Source organism: Fukomys damarensis, unplaced genomic scaffold (assembly GCF_012274545.1).
Source record: "Fukomys damarensis isolate Sample0158 unplaced genomic scaffold, DMR_v1.0_HiC HiC_scaffold_36, whole genome shotgun sequence".
Taxonomy (NCBI): domain Eukaryota; kingdom Metazoa; phylum Chordata; class Mammalia; order Rodentia; family Bathyergidae; genus Fukomys; species Fukomys damarensis.
Window position 1 is genome coordinate 17,307,708 of NW_022900948.1, and position 15,544 is coordinate 17,323,251.

The 15,544-nt window shown below is 47.4% G+C and overlaps 1 protein-coding gene across 1 annotated transcript in view; it reads left to right on the forward strand.

Moving 5' to 3' along the window:
* Col15a1 (collagen type XV alpha 1 chain) overlaps positions 1-15,544 on the forward strand; it is a 104,055-nt gene that overhangs the window by 58,202 nt on the left and 30,309 nt on the right. The window contains exons 13-21 of the mRNA XM_010614381.1: positions 1,847-1,939; positions 3,377-3,502; positions 4,013-4,075; positions 10,576-10,611; positions 11,025-11,165; positions 11,359-11,427; positions 12,202-12,237; positions 12,355-12,438; positions 14,354-14,419. Of these exons, the coding sequence (XP_010612683.1) occupies positions 1,847-1,939; positions 3,377-3,502; positions 4,013-4,075; positions 10,576-10,611; positions 11,025-11,165; positions 11,359-11,427; positions 12,202-12,237; positions 12,355-12,438; positions 14,354-14,419 (714 nt within the window). The remainder of the gene's footprint in view (positions 1-1,846; positions 1,940-3,376; positions 3,503-4,012; positions 4,076-10,575; positions 10,612-11,024; positions 11,166-11,358; positions 11,428-12,201; positions 12,238-12,354; positions 12,439-14,353; positions 14,420-15,544) is intronic.

The window sequence follows — 15,544 nt, forward strand, 5'->3', positions numbered from 1 at the left end:
CTTGGCCGCTGAGGGCCTCCCTTTCTTGTGCATGACTGGGTCCTTCCGATGCAAGTATTCTTGTGTCAAGCTGTGTCCCTCATTTTCCTCCTTGGAAAGTGTTGGGTTAAACAAGCTCCCAAGAACTATAGCCTTGGGCTTGCCTCCTAGCAGCTAGAGGACCGCAGGACATTCCCACATCTTCGCTTTGGATTCCTCATCTATAAAACGGGAGTGGTGGCAATTTCCCTTCAGAAGAGTAGCCAGGATAAAATGAGGTGACATTTATGGAAATACTGTCTTATATCAGTTAGAGTAGAAAGATAATGAAGTCCTCTTACTAAACTGCTAGTTGGAAAACCCTTTCCAAAGGGGCGCATCACGGTGACCCCAGTCTCTGGTCCCCAGAAAGTTGCACTCAGGGATCCTCCCCTTCCCTAGGCAGCATTGCTATGCTGGCTCTGCCCTGCTGCCCCTCCTCAGCTCCCTTGGCTTTGTGAAGGGGGTTTTTAGGGAAGATACTGCTCTAGCCCTGGGACTTCAGGAATGTGTCCACCTGGATGTGGGAAAAGAACACAGGCCGACAGAGTGTTGTCTTTCTTTTTCTCTGCCTCTGGCTACTTCATATTTTGGGATTTCACTGTTAATATCTCCACTGTCCTTTTGTCTTTCTTCACACACAATCTACATCTTAAAGATGGCCCCTTTCTATGGAGAGCAAGGGGATAGTTTGTGGTGATGATTTATTCCTGGACCATTTTGTTCTCTTTAGGACAATGCTGGGGAGGGGGTCCCTGGTCCTTGGAATTTCTGGCCCTGCTGGACCCACACTGTATAGAGACAACCCCCAAAATATCTTCCAGTTAAAACTCAGGGCTTCCTGCCTCTACTAGAATCTTGCAGTGCACTCAGCATTTCTATCCTGCATTCAGTTCAACACGTCCCAAGCTGAACCCTCACCTTTGGCCCAGACCTGCTCCTCCTCCTGGGTACCCTACCTCTGAGAATGGTGCCCCATTTATCTTGTGAGCAAGAAGGAAAACAGAAAATGTCCTCAAGGGGTCTTCTCCCTCTCACTCCCCATCCAGGCTGTCCCTCGGTCTCCCCAAGTCTAGCCTGTGTTGCTTCCTCTCCCCAGGGACAGAGAGGACAATAGCCTGGTCCCTGCCTCCTTCACCATCCCCTCTGCTACCCCACACCCCTACCACATGATTTCCATGTACCTGCTCTTAGCTCACACCCTGCTCTTCCTGGAACCTCTCTGTGGGTGCTCAGTACACATCCATTGAGTGATCCAAGGAAGCCTTGCCTGCTTCCTCTCTTCAGGAGCTCAGTAACAAGAAAGCATTTTGAAAATTCCCTTTGCTTCTTTGGAGGCCTTTGTGCATGATGACAGGTGCATACCGAGTGCCTTTGCAGTGCCAGAGCTTGTGCTGGACTCTGGGCATTCAGGAGGTCACATATTTGGGCCTGTGCTAGTCTAGAGGGGCTGACACACACACACCAACAACTAAGCTTTGAGTCAGGTGGTCCTAGCACCTAACTGGGCCCTTGAACAGGGGCCAGAGGAGCCCAGAAGAGAGAGGTGACTTCTCCTGGAAGAGGGGTACAGAAGGTTTCATAAAGGAGGCAACTGCGAAACTAGGCCTGGAGTGGGGTTTAAAGGTGGGCAAGGAGGCTGAGAACTGGACACTCTGGACTCAGATATGGCGAGCTATGAGGGAGGAGGGAAGTTGGAGCGGGGAGAAAAGCCAGAGGGAGAATGAGTGGCAAAAGTTAAAGTGCCGTGACATAGGGAGAACTTCTAGCAATGTGGCTGTCCTTGGAGACTTGGAGCCCAAGCTGTGGGAATTTCTTTTCTCTCCAGGTGGGCGCTGAGGAAGAGGGCTCTGGCCCGGGCTGGGGCCTGGACATCGGCTCTGGCTCTGGGGACCTGGCGGACCGAGAGGAGTCGCTAAGAGTGAGTGTGAAGGGATCCCACCTGGTGTCTGGGCCTAAATTCAAAATGACCAAGAGGGAAAGATGTGAGAGCGGCAATGATGAAAGTAGACAGCCATTGTTGAGGACTGCTGGTGATGAGCTCTGGGAGATTTGTTAGTCTTCTCTTTACTGTTGTGTACATTTGAAAATTTCCGCTTTAGTAGTTCTGTCTTATTTTAAGTGAGTGTGAGTCTGGATTTATGTGAAGAGCCTCCTCTTCTCCCTTTGTGCCTTTCTCTGGAAGCAGCTCCAGCAGCAAGTTTGCCCCAGACCTTCACCTCCACACATTGCCTCTGCCCCACCCAACGCGTCTCGCTCTTTTTTCTTTCTTTTTTTTTAAAGGATTTCCTTATTTTTATTAGTACAGTATTTGTGGTGCATACTGTTTGCATTCCTTGTGGAAGTTGGCACGTGTACCTAATGTATCTTAACTCCTCTTTTCATCCCTTTGCTTTCCTTCCTTCCCCCGTCACCCATCTCTTGATCCTCTTCCTTTGGGGGCGGTGTTTGCAATGTATAATGTTTACATTCCTTGTGTGGAGTTGGTACACGGACCTCACACGTCTTAATTCCTTCTTTCATCCCATCGCTCCCTTGCCTCCCCGGTGTCTGGATGGCCTTTGCACTCTGACCTCCACACTCTGCTTGCAGTCCTCCCTACCCTTAGGCAGCCCCCTCCATCCCCCTTCTGTCTGCTCTTCCTTCCTTCTTGGAGCCTGTGGCCCTCCCTGGTCTCCTGCCCAAAGCCCGGCTCTTCCAGTCTCTCTAAATCACCACCAAGGGAGCACCTCCCTCTCCAGCTGCCTCTGTTGCTCTGTCTCCAGGCCCAGCCTTATCTCTAGCCTTCTCCGAGCACCCAGTTAGGAGCTCTGTTTGGCTGCCCGCCCCTCTGCCCACTCCTTGTAGCCAGGCTGGAAGGGCTCTGGTCCTATCGACGAAAGGAACTGGATCCTAGTGTATCCTCTCGGGACCTTCTGGGCTGGTGAAATCAGCCAGCCTGGCAAGAGACTGTACAGACATGTATACTTCAGGCAGAGCCAGTCTCGAGGCTGAACAATAGGCAGCGTTTGACCTCACAGCAAATCAGAAAGCTGAATCAGCCACAGCTCCTTTGGGCAGCCTAACCAATGGGATCTTTATTGTATATATCTATACAATAGATCACACGATGTAATGGGCTCAGAACACCTTAGATTCAGATCCCAGCTCTTACACGTACAAGCCGTATATGGAGCTGAGTCCTTGAGTCACATCTTCTCAGTGTGCCTCAGTCTCCCCAGTCTCCCCATCTGCTAAGTGGGCACACCAGTTCTCATTCTAGAGTTGTTCTAAGGAATGGAGAGAATATGCAAGCATACACGCTCAGTATACATTCCTCCCCACCCCCTTGTTTCTAACAGAATGCCTTGTTTTCTAGGGCCCCCCAGGCCCCCCAGGACCACCTGGCTTACCTGGGATGCCAGGAAAACCAGGAACTAATGTTTTCATGGGACCTCCTGGCTCTCCTGGAGAGGATGGAGCTGCTGGTGAACCTGGGCTCCAGGTAAGCAACTGAAGTCCCCTCCTTCTCCCTGTGGCCAGGGAGGGTCCCAGCACTGCGTAAGGCCGGGAGAGATCAGCTAGCTAACATTTGTGAGCAAAACTTCTCCTCATCTGCATGGTTGCTGAGCCTCCTGGGAAGTAGCACCCTATCCACGTTGTTTCCCTGCTTCGTGGTGGTGGCCAGTGTAGGAAACACAGACTCACGCTGGACTTTGGAACCATGGGACACCAGAGCTGCCCTGGGTGGGAGCCCCATGGAGACCATCCAGTCCGCACCTGCCCTCTTGTCCCCACAAAGGAGGAAATGTGACCCAGAGACTGAAGGATGCTTGTCCAAGGGGCATAGCCAGTGGTCCACCAGCTGGGCCAAGACTGGTGCTCTTACTAGGCCCTGACGCAAGGCCCTGGGCCTGACCACCTCACCCATCTCCCAAGCTGCCCCTCTTCTGGGAAGGGTTTGTATGACTCTTATTGGCGATGTTGTGGGCTGACTGTCTTTAATGTTCCTCAGGGCCCTGAAGGAGAGCCTGGACTTGATGGAGCTGCCGGGCATCCTGGGATGAAAGGGGAAAAGGTACGGGGAAGCTGGGAGCATTCTAACACTGGAGGCCACCAGAGCCACACTCTCTGGCCCCTAAAGGTGATCTTGCCCCTTCTAAGAGTGACTTTGTGATCCCCTACTGATCATCTCTGCTGGATGTCCCCACCGTGGGACTCATTATGCCAGACATGTGTTCAGTATCTTCCCAGCCTGCTCCTGTCCATCCCAGCTTTGATGAACAGTGCTGCCATCTACCAGATGACTTGACTCAGACATGGAGCCTTCTCCAGCTCCTCCTTCCCCTTTCTCCCCTACCACCTCCACATCTCCCACCTTTCTCTCCACCCTGACATGACCTTCCTTTCTTCTTGCCAATACCGTCGGATTGGGCATCTTACTGGTGCCCATGCTCCACCCATCTTCTGTCCTGCACCTTGGCTGGTGCAGCTTTCCATAGCGGGCCCTCATCAACCACCACTCTGTCCTCTGTCTGCCAGACAGAGCCTTCATGCCTTTCCTGATGTGCAGCTGCCTCTTCAGCTTATCGACCACTCTTCCCTCACATGGCCCCAGGCAGAGGCCAGCCCTGCTGAGAGGCTTGGGTATGCCCCTCACTACCAGCCCACTGGTGTCCTTCATCTACACTGTCCTTCGTCTGTCTGTCCCTCATCCTGTCTGGGATGTCCTTTCCCTTTTCTCATCTTGCAGGGCCCAGTTCAGATATAGTAGTTCCCCTCTTGTAAGGGCCTTTCTAAGGCCCTCAGTGGATGCCTGAGACACAGACAGTAACAAACCCTAATATGTGCTATGTTTTACCTAAACAGACATACCTATGATAAAGCTTAGTTCATTAATTGGGCACTGTAGGAGATTAACAATAATAACTAATAATATAATAGAACCATTATAACAAGGCTTCCCTGCTTTGGCACTTAGGGCTGTTATTGAGTAAAATAATACCTCAAACACTGCAGTACTGCAATAGTCAAGCTGATAAGCAGGATAGCTACGAAATTATTGATGGCTAAGCAGCCTATACAGTGTGGGTGCACTGGACCAAAGAGATGATTCATGTTCTAGGCAGGATGAGTCTGGACAGCACAAGATTTCTTCCTGATACTGAGAATGGCACACAGTTTTATAACTTGCAAATTGCTTATTTCTGACATTTTTCTACTTCATATTTTCAGGCTGTGGTTGACTGAATGGCTGAAACTGCAGATAGTGTGGGTCTGTGAGCTGGGGTGGGGCACTGCTGAATATCCTCTGGGAAACTCTCCCTATGAGCAGAAAATCCCCTCCTTCCTGCTTTCTCTCAGCCTAGTGTTTAAGCTGCTGGGTACCTTCTTAGCCAATGATGCTGAAGTTGTTAGCTGACCTGTCTGTCCCTCACCCCCACCCTGACATAGAGACGTAGTAGTCTCTGTATCCTAAGGACCTAGCACAGACCTTCGTTTATGTTTGACAAATACCTGAAGCTTCCTTCAGTCACCATTCTGACCTGCCATTCCCAGAGTCCAGCCTGCCTGCCTGCCTTCATTCTGTGCCTGTGGGCCTGTCCTGTGTTCTGTCTGTAAGCCTTGATGGTGCTGGGAAGGGAGAATTTTCACCCCTTTTCCTTACCAGCCTGCTTGAGATAAGATAAGCAGTTCTGGCAAAGGGAGGCCATAAAAATGAGGAGCCTTGTACTAGCGTTGCAGTGAGAGGTATCTACAAGAGTTCTCTAAGGTGGGAGGACTTCTTCCTACTGGGGAGAGAGCTGGGCCTCTGTGCCCTCCTTGCTCCATGAAGATACTGAAATTACCGACTGCCTAGACCCCGTGGTCACTGAGTTAAATTTCGTTTCTGTCAGCTCTCAAACATGTTTAATTCAACAGTAACCCAGTTTTTATGCAAATCGCATTTCTCAGAAAAAGAAACAACTGTTGAGCCATAGAGAATTCATTTTACATATACCAGCTTTTTCATCAGAAATTAAATTTTGCAGGAAGCCCCACTGTTCTTCTTACAAGTTCCCCTGGCCCCACCCAGCCCTCCCGCACTCCATCTGGAATCTGCAGGTACCCTTGCCCGTGTCTGCACACAAAACTCCCCACAGGTGGCTCTGCAGCTTGGGGAATTAGCTGCTTGGATGAGCATTGAGTGGCAGCTTCACACTGTTGGAGTGACTGTTAGAGATGTCTTGTTGGTTGGTTGGTTTGCTCCTAAAATTTGTTCTGAGTCCCAGTGTGTTCACTGTGTGTATGTGATATTTTTTAAAAGGACTAGGAAATTTGCGTTTCGAGAGCTGGAGGAGAACAAAAAGTACAAAAAGGAAAGAAAATGAGCGATCTTGGTGCAGTTACAGAACGCATCGTCCAATGAGACATTTGATCCTTGATTCCACAGTCCCCCTCCTTCCACTTGCACACCTCCTGTGGCAGGGTCTCATTCCCTACCTGGGCAGCCTTCATGGTTGGATGGATCCCTTGCAGAGAAGTTTTCCTCATGCCTTAATGAAGTTGGCTGCCCTTCTTATTCGCAGAACACGAGACCAGTCCAGGTAGTTATCCAAAGTGTAGGTTTCCCCTTGAAGAATAGGGTTCTCTTCATTTAGCTAGATACTATTATTATAAAAAATAGGATAGTCATCAAAATGGTAGAAACATTCCTTAATTTATTTTCCCCAAATTAAGGTGAGTAGCTAACTCTAAGATCTTTAGCTCAAGAAAGGATGAATGTGAGTGGCCTGCCTTCTAAAAACACTTGGGAAGGGATGCTGAGGAACTTGCTGGAGGACATGGACAAGTTTTTTTTTTTTTTTTTTTTAGATAAACAACAACGGTCACTGTTTGCTTTTTTCAGAATCTAGGTCATTTGTGTTTTTCTTAGTTCTCAGAAAGTACTGGGACACCCATTCAGGAAAGAATCTATGCTACAAAATTTTCTTCAGTACCCAGAATTGCTAAGAAATATTGCCCTCCTAGGAACTGGCTTGGAGTAATCCCAACATTTCATTGTAAAATCTGCTTCTATCTTCACCCTTAAGTTGTAAGAGAAATATAAAAAAATCATTACCACATCCCCTTTCTCCAAGTAACCCCAAACTGCCTTTGAACAATTCTGGAATTCTTTTATAATAAAAGGCAGGGCCACCTCTGAGCAGAGGCTGAGATTATAGTACAGTGGTAGAGTGCTTGCCTAGCACAAGCATTGCCTTTCATTAGATCCTCAGCAGTACAAGAAAAAAGAGAAGGAGAGAGAGGAAAAGGAGGAGAAGGAAAAGAAGGAGAGGAAGAAGGAACAGCAGCAGAATCATTTGAGCAGTGAGCTGCTATTGCCTAGGATCCAATAAAGAGTTCAGAGCTTGTAACAGCATATATAAATGAAACCACATTATTTGCCTGATTTCCTTTTTTTTTTTTTTGTTTTTTCCATCATCAAATGTCTTTGGCAGGACATCTGGATGATAGGCCTCCCTAAAACTGAACAACCATTGTCAGTTGTTGTGGATAACAAACTGAAGTTGTCAGTATTGCAAACACTATGAGCAAGACACTCATAACCTGAGATACCACAATAGAAAAAAAGATCTACACATCTGTTCTGTTCTTTGATGACCCTGTGTGTTGAATTGTAGTAATGGCTTTACTATTCCAGTTCATTGTAATGAACCAAAAAGTCTAATGGATTTTAAATCACAACTCCATAACATGCAGCATGGCTGTACCTCGTTCCTTTATGAAGCTTCCATAGCAGAGTTTTCAGTCCACATTGCATCACTTAGAGCTACACTTGCAGCTCTGCTGGGTTGGAATTCCAAGACAGTTCACAGTCTACCAGAGCAGAAGCTGTCTCTAACTTAGGGATGAAGGACTCAGCCATTCCCATTTTGGAAGTAAGGAGTCTTTCCTGAGCCTTTCATCAGAGCTCCAGCTTTTGCCCAGTCTGTTCATGAAATTTCCGATTAGGTAGGCTCTTCCGTCCTCAAACTGATTCACTCAGAGAACTGGCGGTCACCGTATCTGCAAGCCAGTGGGATGTCTACTATTTCCATCTAAAGCCATCTATTTCTGAGATAAATCATTCTGTTTCAGATAAATCAGAGTCCAAAATATTTTCTAGGACTTCCTCTGAAACTGCTACAAGATGTACTCTTGACTTTAAAAAAAATCATGAAAGCAATTGTAAAAAATAGTTTTTCACTCTATAATCATAATTTTCTTTAATGAGCTCAACTGGCAAGACAACTATTGGGTTCTCAGCAATGAGACTACTTTAGCTTCAGTGTCACAGTAGCCCGGACAGTGGTTCGATTTATGGCTGGGAAGAAGCAAAAAGGTCTGCACTTCCCTCAAGGACAGATGGCAGCAGGTGATGGCACAACTGATCACACAGAGAGAAGCTGACACAAGAAACTGGCAGCAAAATAGGAACTTTGTTATTCGAGTCACGTTTCTGCCCTCAGTTTCTTCCCAAGAGTGCTGGCCAGAGGGAGGGAAGAGGGAAAAGATTAGCTACTTCCTTCACCGAGGACCTCCCAGATAACCAGGGTGGCTCCTCCCCTGGCTCCCGTGCCACCTCAGGAGCCCCGCGGAGGGTTTAAGGGCAACAGTTCTGTCACTCACCTGCCTAGGAGTCTCATTCTCTTCCCCAGTCTGTCCTCATTCCCAGGCCAAGGGCTGGGCAGAGTCTTCAACCACAGGACAAAGGACCTGCCACTGTGAGAGCCAGGGCCTATCCCATGCTCAGGCTTGCCTCAGACAGGAGGCATTTGTCTTGCCCTGGCCTTTTTTCTATTCTCTTTATTCTCTCCATCTGCTTCTCCAATTAAACAGATATTGGGACTCTGATGCTGTCTTTTTATTGCTCTTTCTAGGTGCTATCCTCCCGTGCTGCTTTCTATGAGAATCCTGTAGCCTGAGCTTTCCTATTAATTCTCCCTCCAGGTGTGTCTGTCCTGTTGTTCAATCCCTCTACAGAGTTCTTTATTTCAACACTTACATAAATTTACTTCCAAGATCTCTAATTGGTCCTATTTCATACCATTCTTATAATAGCTCGTTCTTGTTCTATGGTTATAACAACTCTCTTCTCTTTGAGAATGTATGTATATCGTATATTTTGAAAGCCCAAATGGGGCTACTTTTGTCATACTATTTCCTTCCCTGGATATTTTGTTGTGTTTCCTTCCTAGTGTTGCTTTTCCTCATATTCAGTGTTTCTTGTTCATGTGTTTGCTTTTGAAATTGGGATGCTGCTTTTTGACTATCTTCTGCTTCTGTCTGCACAGAACATTGGGGAAGTAGACTAAGTAGCTACTTCTGAGCTTTATGAGTCTCAGGAAGGGGATGGAAAGTGTAGGATATTCCATCAAGCAGGGTATGTCAGTGGCAGATCTGAGTTTTGGGTGCCTGTGGACCTTCCAGGGGTCCCAAATCACAGGCTCTACCCTATCCGACCCAGTAGGAGCAGAGGGGCAGTTGTGGGAGCTGGATAGCTATCCTGCTGCAGAATTTCAACCCATCTCCCATCAAAGGCCTGTAGGCCATCCTGCTCCCGGCTTTCTCCACTGTCTTGTGGGATGCTTTTCTTCCTGTGATTTCTCACTGTGGCTAAGGCCTCTGTCTTCAACTTCCCAACTGTCTCCCTTTGACATCCCGATTTCAGGTCCAAAGTGACTCCCTTCTTATTTTTGAGCACAGATATTTTAGAACTATGCTGTCTTTCCTGTGGATTTGATACAGGAAGGGAACTGTAGCCCAGGAAAAGGGGAGCTGAGGGCACATGGCTTTATATGGCTGTCACATCATGATCATGTTGCTGTCTTCTGCATGACCATGCAATGCTGGCTTATTTCTTGCATTTGTAGTTTCCTCCAAATTATCCATCTGGGCTCCCCTACTACTATCACCTAATGTAGGGACCACTCTTTTCTACCTGCCCCTGTGGGCTCCTTGCTCTTCTGGAGTCTTATTTCGGGCTTCTTTTGGTGGGATCCATGTCTTATCCCCCAGAAACCATAATTGCGTGGTTCCTTCTGGGGGTGGATGTGTAAGCTGTTCCTGTGAAACCTCTACACTTCTGTCCCCTGGGAGCCACTCTGGTTAGCTTTTGATCTTTAGATCTTCCCAGAAGAGAATCAGTCTTCATTCTCCATATTTCTGAAAGTCTTGGGGATTCATGTCAATTCTTGAGCCCCTTGTCTTGGTCTAGAATAAGGGAAGTACCCACCACCTCTGCCATGGGAGGGGTGGGAAAGAGGACCAGCTCAGTGTCCTGACAGCTCTCTGAGGAATTCTGTGATCTCTTCCCTGACTCATCTCCAACTTCTCCGGTTTGCTCTCAAGACATGGAATGAGCTAGCAGTAGAAGAATGGTTTTCACAAGCTTTCAGCATGACTCACCTAACAGACTGCCACCTATTACAGTTTGCTTAGAGTAGAGAAGTCAGCCAAACCCCTGAATGTATTCTGTTACTTCAGGGTCCGTAGTTCCGCATTCTCTTCTGAACATACGTAATGAAAACATATACTTGTTTTTGTGTTTTTCAGGGAGCAAGAGGGCCTAATGGCTCAGTTGGTGAAAAGGTAATGCAGAGCAGCTTTCTTCCCCCTCCTCACCTGTCTTGGGTTTGCTATCATTGCTCTCAGACAGTTAAGCTGAAGTGCTAAACACATGAATGTCACAGAGCAGTGGGAAACATACCCTAGAGGAATTGCTCAGGGCATGCTGGCCAGCTGGGGATGGTGGGGAGTGAATACCCTGCGATATTTTCCTTTTCTCACCCCCTCCTTTTGAATGCATTCAAATGAGCACATCAACTTCTCTCCAAGCAAACTGTCCATTAGCAAGAAAGCTGTTTCTGCACCATTGAGTGATATCAGTCAGAGAATTCATCAAACTTGTTAACTTTAAAGAGTGATATCCAACTCAGGTGTGTGTGCCGTTTCTTCCATGAGTAAATCTGGGACTGGTGATCAGCCTGTTCTGTTCTTTACAGGGTGACCCCGGCAACAGAGGCTTACCAGGACCCCCAGGGAAAAATGGACAAGCTGGCACCCCTGGAGTCATGGGACCTCCAGGGCCTCCCGGACCCCAAGGGCCCCCAGGTCCTGGATGTACAACGGGACTTGAATTTGAGGTACTCTTCTCCCTTTCTGTGGTTAATTCATGATGTGCAACACAGATTTTTGGAAAGAGCAGCTCACTGAATGCTGATCCGAGGGCAGGGGCAGTGTTGATCCTCTCTGGGCTCCGAGCTGCCAACACCCCACTTGGCACAGGTATGTGCTGAAAAGTCGGATCTGAAATTTTCATTCTTTCTTCTTCCCTAGGATACCGAGGGCTCAGGAAATATCAGGCTGCTGAGTGAACCCAGAATCTCTGGGCCAACCGTGTCCAGTGTAGGTTGACTTTTGAAACCTTCCTGTAAGGATTATTCTGCTGACACATCGGAGCGAGGAGGTGGTGGGGGGCTGAACTGGCTCTCCTCCTTCCAGTGATTCATCCCCTCTGTGCTGTCAGCCTCTGGCTGTGCAACGGGGAAACCCTATTGCCTATGAGGTGCTCTTTTTCACCTATGGCTCTGGGGACCCCCGCAGAGTTTTGCATGAAATACTACGTGGGAAAACTTGAAAATCCTCTCTCTCTCCCCCACTTCCTTACCTCAAAGCATCTCTGCTTCTTTGCTGCCTTCCCGCTGCCCCCTTCAATACTCACATTTTGCCCCATTGTAAAGCCCTGTGCTCCCTACTGCATCTCTTCCCAGGAGGTGTGGTCTGTATTTCCTGTGATGCATGCTGTCACAAGTAAATCTGGGGCCACCCCTCAAGGTCTTTGTCCCCTAAGACCCGGAGCCACACCCAAAAGAGAAGAGCATGGCGCCTTCTTTGATTGAATGTTCAGACATCCGCCTCTCCGGGTGCAGAGGGCTCCGGCAAGGGTGGAGAGGACACTCCCTGGTGTTGGGGAGAGGACCTCCAGTCCCTCACTCCCACTGGGGGTTCCTTCCTTCAGTTCCACAAGAGGAATTTGCCTTTTATCTTTTGCTGCCATTTCTTGGGACAAAATCCACACGAGGAGCTAAAGAGTGACAATAAAATCCAAGGATAAGTGAAGAGTGAACAAAGTAAATAGAAGAAAACTAAAAATATCGATCTTCTTGTTTATTTTGCCAGGGTCTCAAAGGAGAAAAAGGAGACCAGGGACCCAAGGTAAGGTCACAGATCTGAGGTAAAGGCTGGGAGAACCTCCCAGGCTAGTGGTGGAAATGTGCAGAATATTCTTATACATGCACAATTACTTTTTTCACTTTTTACTCCTGTAACCAGGGTGAAAGAGGGTTGGATGGAGTCAGCACTGTGGGACCTCCAGGACCCAGGGGTCCCCCTGGGCAGATTGAGATCTTGTCTAGTGTGAGTATCCCCCAGGTCAGAGCTTGGTTATGTGTTTTCTGCCTTTGCTCAAGGAGCGGGAGTAAGTGGTCCATCACTTCAGGGCTTTGGGCTGCTGTACACAGCCAGACATAGTGTCCACCTGCCAGCCTGCTTCTTCTGTCTATTCCTGGTGCCGCTGTTCTCTCTCAAGGCACTTCCAGAACTATCTCTTCTGCTTAGTAGCATTTGAGGTAAACTCAAAAAGCAGCGCAGGAGCACAAAAGCTATTAAAGTCTTGAGGAAGCCCTAGGTAGGCAGTGCTCATCTTCCTCAGGCAGCTTCTGAACAAGCTGAGAAATAAAGCCAGTGATGAAGAGGTACTCCCAGAGATCACCTTATTGCCCATAGACATTGCACTGAAGGTTTTTGCTCTGTGCACTCACCCTAAAAAAGACTTGCTTGCCAGGTATTAGGTGGGCTTCCTGGAGACACGCAGGTCCAAGAGAAAGCTGAGCACACCTGTGGATGTTTCCCAGAACTGCTATCCCTTCTTGTCAAGGAAACATCTTTGGACGACCCCTTTGGATGGATTGTTGCTGGAATGTTAAAACTAGAACTATCCCTACTCCACGTGATCTCCATACAAGTAGAGGGGAGCATTCTCTGCCAGTCCCCATCAACAAGGAAGTTAGTAAGGCATGCTTGTGACTTCATATTAAAATCCCCATCGTCATTCAGCAATGGCCTAATGACATGTCTGTCTCTTCCCCTTGCTCCTTGGGTCTCCTGTTCTTCTCTGTGTCCCCACTGCTGGGTGTCTAGGGCAGGCTTCATCACTGTCACCTGAATGAAACTTGAGGTGTCATTTAATTCTCTATTCCTGTCATCACTATTCTGGCACAAATACTCATGGGCACAGAGTCTGTATCAGGTGCCATGGATATAAAGATAGTGATGCTCAAAAAGCCCCCCGTACAGTCATGAGAATGGTTGTGTCAGGGTGGGAACAAGGGAAGAAAAACAGTTTGCAATGTGAGAAATCAGGGAAGATTTTCTGGAGGAAGTGACTTTGGGCAGGGCCTGCAAAACTGAGAAGGATCTTGCCAGGTAGGCATGAGGGACAGAATTTCCAGAGTTCAAGCATGAGGGACACCCTGAGCTGAAGCAGAGAATAAGACTGTGTGAATGTGCCTAGGACGCAGGGAGCTGGCTGAACGGGGCAGCAGAGGAGTGATGGAAATCTGGAGATGATGCTGGAATGTGTGCAGGCAGGGATCAGATCATGGTCCACTCAATATTGAGCCATTGTATTTTTTTTTTAGACTGTGACATTCTGAGAGCAATAGCACCATGCTGATAGACAACCAAAAGACAAAAAGTTCCAAATAGCTGGGAAAAGGATGAGTAGAATCAAAAGAACAACAACAAAAAAATAATATGATTTAAAAATACCGAGTGGGTAAGGCTGTGAGGAAATAGGTTCTCTCGTATGCTTTTGGTGCAAGTGTAAATTGTACAGCCCCTTTGGATGGCTCTTTGGCAGTCTGTTGAAACTAAAAATAGACATACTCCAGAATTTTTTGTGGAAAGATCTCCACACAGTATGGTTGAGTGAAAAAAGCAAGTTGAAGAATAATACATAAGCCTGATGCCATTTATGTAAACTAATCACATGAACACACACCAACACTGTATGCTTTCTGTGGGTGCATATATATTTAAAAAGAGAAAGGATGCATGTAGTGTGTCATTTAAAAGTTAATTAAAAGAGAAAAGTGACAAGGCAGAGCAGAGTTTTGGATAGAAAGTAGGAAGGACCAATGCATTTGGCATTGGCTTTAGGGTGTTACCAATGTGTGACATGCTGAGTGACTTCAATGAAAGCCTCATGGCCAGAAACAAAGCAGAACACATGCCATTCTTTGTCCTCATTGTCTGATTTTTCTCTTTTCAGTCTTTGATCAACATCACTCATGGATCCTGGAATCTCTCCGACATTCCTGAGCTCCTAGGGCCTCCGGTTTGTTTTCACTGCTATCCTACAGGGAGGTTTCCAACCCAGTTGAAACAATGCCACCTTGGCTTGGAATCTTTTAAGCTCTTTTTCTTTCTTTTTATTGAGTTTATTGGTACATTTTAGGTATACAGTACAGTTACATTCATCATTGGGATCTTGTACCTTTACATGACAGGTCTTGGTTCTCATTTTTTCCCCTTGTCCCTGCCCTCCCTTCACTCCCATTTTCAAACACTATTTCCATTTTTTCATTTTCTCATATGGAACCTTTTTAGCTCTTGATATGTAGAGCTGGAGTATATCAAAGTAGGACTGAAAGGGAACTTTGCATTTCTGAGGAGCTGCTGTCACATTACTTTGTGCAGAGTTTTGTCCAGTGCAGCCAAAGCTTTTGGTCCTGTGTGTCAGATAAAATGGAAATCAGAGAATCCTAGTAACAAACAAATTGATATCCTGCTTTTATCTGCATTGCCTCATTTCACAGAACAAGAAGAGCTACCCTTGTGGTAATGAGGAAACCGGAGCACAGGGAGAGAATGATTTGCTTTAGCCTTTCTAGCTCCACTTCAGAGATGAGGAAATTAACACACAAGAAAGTCTTGTTATTTCCACAGTTCCTCAGAGTTGACTCGTGGAATAACAGGACCTAGTAGGAAGGAAGCTTCCTGCTCCTACTACAGTAAATCCCCATTGTATCTGCTGGGAGCCAGGAAGAGAAGCTTTGGCTTGTGGAGCCTCAGGGTTACACCCCCTCTCCACCCCCGATTCTCTTCTGGATAGCGCTGTGCCACACTTTGGGCAGCTTATAGGAAGTAAGGAGTGTTAAACCGCTCTGTATGCTGTGGCATCTGTGTAAATCACCTTGGAGACAGAGCTCACACCTCTACATCTGTGCAATGCAGATGTCCACGAGGGCTGCCCACCTTGCAGATCCCAATGAAGTTGGCCTGCACATCCATCCATGCAGGATCTGCCCCAAGATTTCTGCAGATATCTGGAAGCCTCCTCTGCCCCTGGCTTGCTCCTTCTGTGGAGTATCACCTGCCTGTGGGTGACCTTGCTGTCTCTTCTGCACTGCACCTACCAGGCTCCCTTTTCTTGATCACTATTATTATAATACCATCCAAG